General features: G+C 43.9%; 1 protein-coding gene across 3 annotated transcripts in view; it reads left to right on the top strand.

The window, feature by feature from the left end:
* The window catches only part of agap1 (ArfGAP with GTPase domain, ankyrin repeat and PH domain 1), a 269,207-nt gene that overhangs the window by 182,370 nt on the left and 81,837 nt on the right, over positions 1 to 5,000 (top strand). For all 3 annotated transcript variants that reach the window (XM_028571834.1, XM_028571835.1, XM_028571833.1), the window contains one exon: positions 258 to 423. In XM_028571834.1, coding sequence (XP_028427635.1) covers positions 258 to 423 — 166 coding nt within the window. The remainder of the gene's footprint in view (positions 1 to 257; positions 424 to 5,000) is intronic.

The following is a 5,000-nucleotide window of genomic DNA, read 5'->3' as shown; positions in this document are numbered from 1 at the left end:
CTGTCAATTAAATCAACTAATCGATTAGTCGACTAAATGCTATAAGTGTTAGTCGACTAAGGAGTTCTTTAGTCGAGGACAGGCCTAGTCAACACTTCAGAGGCAATTTGCTCGCTGCCTAAATAGTATTGAATTCGGTACCCAGCACTAGTCTTGGAACAGTTTTAACGTTGAAAATGTGTGTGTGTGTGTGTGTGTGTGTGTGTGTGTGTGTGTGTGTGTGTGTGTGTGTGTGTGTGTGTGTGTGTCTCTCTCAGGACTACATGCAGAACGTGCACGGTAAGGAGATCGACCTGCTGAGGACCACGGTGAAGGTGCCGGGGAAGAGGCCGCCGCGCGCTGTCTCCACCTGCGCCGCGCCGGTGCCCAAAACCAACGGCCTGGCCAAGGACATGAGCAGCCTGCAGCTCGGACAGACTCCAGGTGAGAGAGGGAGGGAGGGAAGGAAGGAAGGAAGGAAGGAGGGAGGGAGGGAGGGAGAGATGGATGGAGGGAGGGATGGAGGGAGAGAGGAAGGGAGGGAGCAAGCGAGTGAGAAAGGGAGGCAGGAAAGGACGGAGGGAGGGAGCGAGTGAGGAAGGGAGACAGGGAGGGAGGAAAGGAGGGAGGGAGAGAGAGAGGGAGGGAGGGAGGGAGGAAGCGAGCCAGCAAGGAAGGGAGGGAGCGAGACTCCAGGTGAGTGAGGGAGGGAGGGAGGGAGGAAGCGAGACTCCAGGTGAGTGAGGGAGGGAGGGAGACAGGGAGGGAGGGAGAGTGAGAGAGAGGGAGGGAGGAAGGGAGGAAGCAAGACTCCAGGTGAGTGAGGGAGGGAGGGAGGAAGGGAGACAGACAGGGAGGGAGGGAGGAGAGAGGGAGGGAGGGAGGAAGCGAGACTCCAGGTGAGTGAGGGAGCGAGGGAGGGAGCGAGCGAGGGAGGGAGGGAGCGAGTGAGGAAGGGACGGAGGAAAGGAGGGAGGGAGGAAGGGAGGGAGGGAGAGAGAGAGAGAGGTAGGGAGGGAGGGAGGAAGGGAGGGAGGGAGGGAGGAAGCGAGACTCCAGGTGAGTGAGGGAGGAAGAGAGACAGGGAGGGAGAGCGAGAGGGAGGGAGGAAGCAAGACTCCAGGTGAGTGAGGGAGGGAGCAAGCGAGTAATGGAGGCAGGGAGGGAGGGAGGGAGCAAGCGAGTGAGAAAGGGAGGCAGGGAGGGAGGGAGGGAGGGTGCGAGTGAGGAAGGGAGGGAGGAAGGAAAGGAGGGAGAGAGCGAGTAAGGAAGGGAGGGAGGGAGGAAGGGAGGGAACTAATATGAGTTTCAACACCAGGATGCATGTAATGCATCTTTGTGCTTCAGTAATGTTGAAAATGAATAAATACGCTAAAATTAAAGATAATAATAAGAAAATGCCTTGGTTTGGGGTCTTTAAAGAATATTTGGACATCACATTTAAATTACAGCGTCGTGTGGCAGAATAAAACCAATAAATCATCTTAAAATCCAAAAAAAAGATCAGTCAAATCAAAGACAAGTATGATGAAAATGACTTGTTTTGTATTGAAACCGTTGAGAAATGAGCGTTTGAAGTACGGTGTCACGTCGAGGGAATAATCAGCAGCAGTACGTTTCTTATTTAATTAGGACACCGATTGCTGCTCTTGATGCCTCATCGTAGACCATGTTCTGTCCTTCGTCCGTGAATCAATAAAGGTTGAGCATTCAAAGATTTAAATAAATAGACAGCCTTGAAGCACCCAGAGGGCTCCTTTACACCTGAAGGGAGACAAACCAGCGCTCCTTTATGTAACACACACACACACACATAAAAAGAAGCAGCTCTGATGAGGCGGTTCAAAAATCAAACACACCCTCTGCTTCACACACACACACACACACACACACACACACACACACACACACACACACACACACACACACACACACACACACACACAGAGAGGGATCCAGGAGGCCCGAGCTAATAGCATGAATATTCAGTGAGCCGTACTGCATGTACTAATTATTGTCATGAATATTAATGCAATCAGAGTTCTGGCTCCACTCAGCCAGCACCGAGAAATGAGCTGTAATGAGAGGGTGAGGGAGGGAGTGAGGGAGGGAGGGAGTGAGGGAAGGAGGGAGTGAGGGAAGGAGGGAGGGATGGGTGAGGGAAGGAGGGAGAGAGAGAGAGAGGGAGAGACTCAAGGGTTTGATTTAAGCAGCCAGCTTGTAAGAAGCTGCCTTTTATGTGTTTTTCTGTGTGTGTGTGTGTGTGTGTGTGTGTGTGTGTGTGTGTGTGTGTGTGTGTGTGTGTGTGTGTGTGTGTGTGTTACATGGTTCGCTGTGTTTGCGCGAGAGCTGCAGAATGCAAATATTCAAGGTGGAACCTTTCCAGGGGAATTTTTGCTGGAGCTGTGAAGATGATCCTGGGGTTAAAGCTACCAAAATGAAGCCACATTCAGTCCTCACTGCCTCCACCTCTCTCAAGTATTTAAGAGACAGGTTTTCCTTCGGTTTGTGGAAGACGTAGGTAGCTGCACGTATTTGGCGAGGTGATCATTTTGGACCGGTACTATCACCATATCTTAGTCTAAAACGCTGTAAAAGCTAGAGCAGAGGATACATAAATAACAATCAAACACACTTAAAGCCAAAACTGGACCGGTACTATCACCATATCTTAGTCTAAAACGCTGTAAAAGCTAGAGCAGATGATACATAAATAACAATCAAACACGCTTAAAGCCAAAACTGGACCGGTACTATCACCATATCTTAGTCTAAAACGCTGTAAAAGCTAGAGCAGATGATACATAAATAACAATCAAACACACTTAAAGCCAAAACTGGACCGGTACTATCACCATATCTTAGTCTAAAACGCTGTAAAAGCTAGAGCAGATGATACATAAATAACAATCAAACACACTTAAAGCCAAAACTGGACCGGTACTATCACCATATCTTAGTCTAAAACGCTGTAAAAGCTAGAGCAGAGGATACATAAATAACAATCAAACACGCTTAAAGCCAAAACTGGACCGGTACTATCACCATATCTTAGTCTAAAACGCTGTAAAAGCTAGAGCAGATGATACATAAATAACAATCAAACACACTTAAAGCCAAAACTGGACCGGTACTATCACCATATCTTAGTCTAAAAACGCTGTAAAAGCTAGAGCAGATGATACATAAATAACAATCAAACACGCTTAAAGCCAAAACTGGACCGGTACTATCACCATATCTTAGTCTAAAACGCTGTAAAAGCTAGAGCAGATGATACATAAATAACAATCAAACACACTTAAAGCCAAAACTGGACCGGTACTATCACCATATCTTAGTCTAAAACGCTGTAAAAGCTAGAGCAGATGATACATAAATAACAATCAAACACACTTAAAGCCAAAACTGGACCGGTACTATCACCATATCTTAGTCTAAAACGCTGTAAAAGCTAGAGCAGATGATACATAAATAACAATCAAACACGCTTAAAGCCAAAACTGGACCGGTACTATCACCATATCTTAGTCTAAAACGCTGTAAAAGCTAGAGCAGATGATACATAAATAACAATCAAACACACTTAAAGCCAAAACTGGACCGGTACTATCACCATATCTTAGTCTAAAACGCTGTAAAAGCTAGAGCAGATGATACATAAATAACAATCAAAAACACGCTTAAAGCCAAAACTGGACCGGTACTATCACCATATCTTAGCCAAAAAACGCTGTAAAAGCTAGAGCAGATGATACATAAATAACAATCAAACACACTTAAAGCCAAAACTGGACCGGTACTATCACCATATCTTAGTCTAAAACGCTGTAAAAGCTAGAGCAGATGATACATAAATAACAATCAAACACGCTTAAAGCCAAAACTGGACCGGTACTATCACCATATCTTAGTCTAAAACGCTGTAAAAGCTAGAGCAGATGATGATACATAAATAACAATCAAACACACTTAAAGCCAAAACTGGACCGGTACTATCACCATATCTTAGTCTAAAACGCTGTAAAAGCTAGAGCAGATGATACATAAATAACAATCAAACACACTTAAAGCCAAAACTGGACCGGTACTATCACCATATCTTAGTCTAAAACGCTGTAAAAGCTAGAGCAGATGATACATAAATAACAATCAAACACACTTAAAGCCAAAACTGGCTGGACGATAACGTTCTGCAAGCGCTGCACGCTCCAGCTGATTATAATACAAAATATACAGATAGATTACAGGAATGTCTGTCAGTAACATCCTATAGCCTATATTCGTGTATTCAGGTACATTTTAGGAACCAAAAAAAGGCTACTGGCAAAAGCACCGACAGTAAGCTAATAACATGCAAAACACAAGATTTACTCACAGTGGATCTGAATTATCTGTGGTTTCTGTGACTGGGGAATATTTTTAAATAGTAGGGCTGGGCAATATATGGATATTATATCAATATCGTGATATGAGACTAGATATCGTCTAAGATTTTGGATATCGTAACATGGTGATATGACATAAGTGTCTTTTCCTGGTGTTAAAGGCTGCATTACAGTAAAGTTATGTACTTTTCTGAACCTACCAGACTGTTGTAACTATTCTGTTATTTGCCTTTTCCCCATTTAGACATCATGTCCACATTACTGATGATTATTTATCTAAAATCTAAGTGTGAAGATATTTTGTTAAAGCACCAGTTGTCAACCTTAGAATATCGCCGCAATATTGATATTGAGGTATTTGGTCAAGAATATCGTGATATCTGATTTACTCCATATCGCCCAGCCCCATTAAATAGTGGTGCACGATATATCTGCCGCCGATTATAATATCAGCCGATATGGTCATTTTTTTTAACACATCGGTATCGGTTCAATGTCAAATTATATATAATTATTAGGGCCGGGACTCGATTAAAAAAATTAATCTAATTAATTAGAGGCTTTGTAATTAATTAATCAAAATTAATCGCATTTTAATTCCATAAATATTTGACCTGAGAACAGTGAGAAGTA

The sequence above is a fragment of the Perca flavescens genome, chromosome 24 (assembly GCF_004354835.1).
Source record: "Perca flavescens isolate YP-PL-M2 chromosome 24, PFLA_1.0, whole genome shotgun sequence".
Lineage (NCBI taxonomy): Eukaryota > Metazoa > Chordata > Actinopteri > Perciformes > Percidae > Perca > Perca flavescens.
Note: the sequence above shows the minus strand (reverse complement) of the source record. Positions and strands in the feature narration are given on the sequence as shown.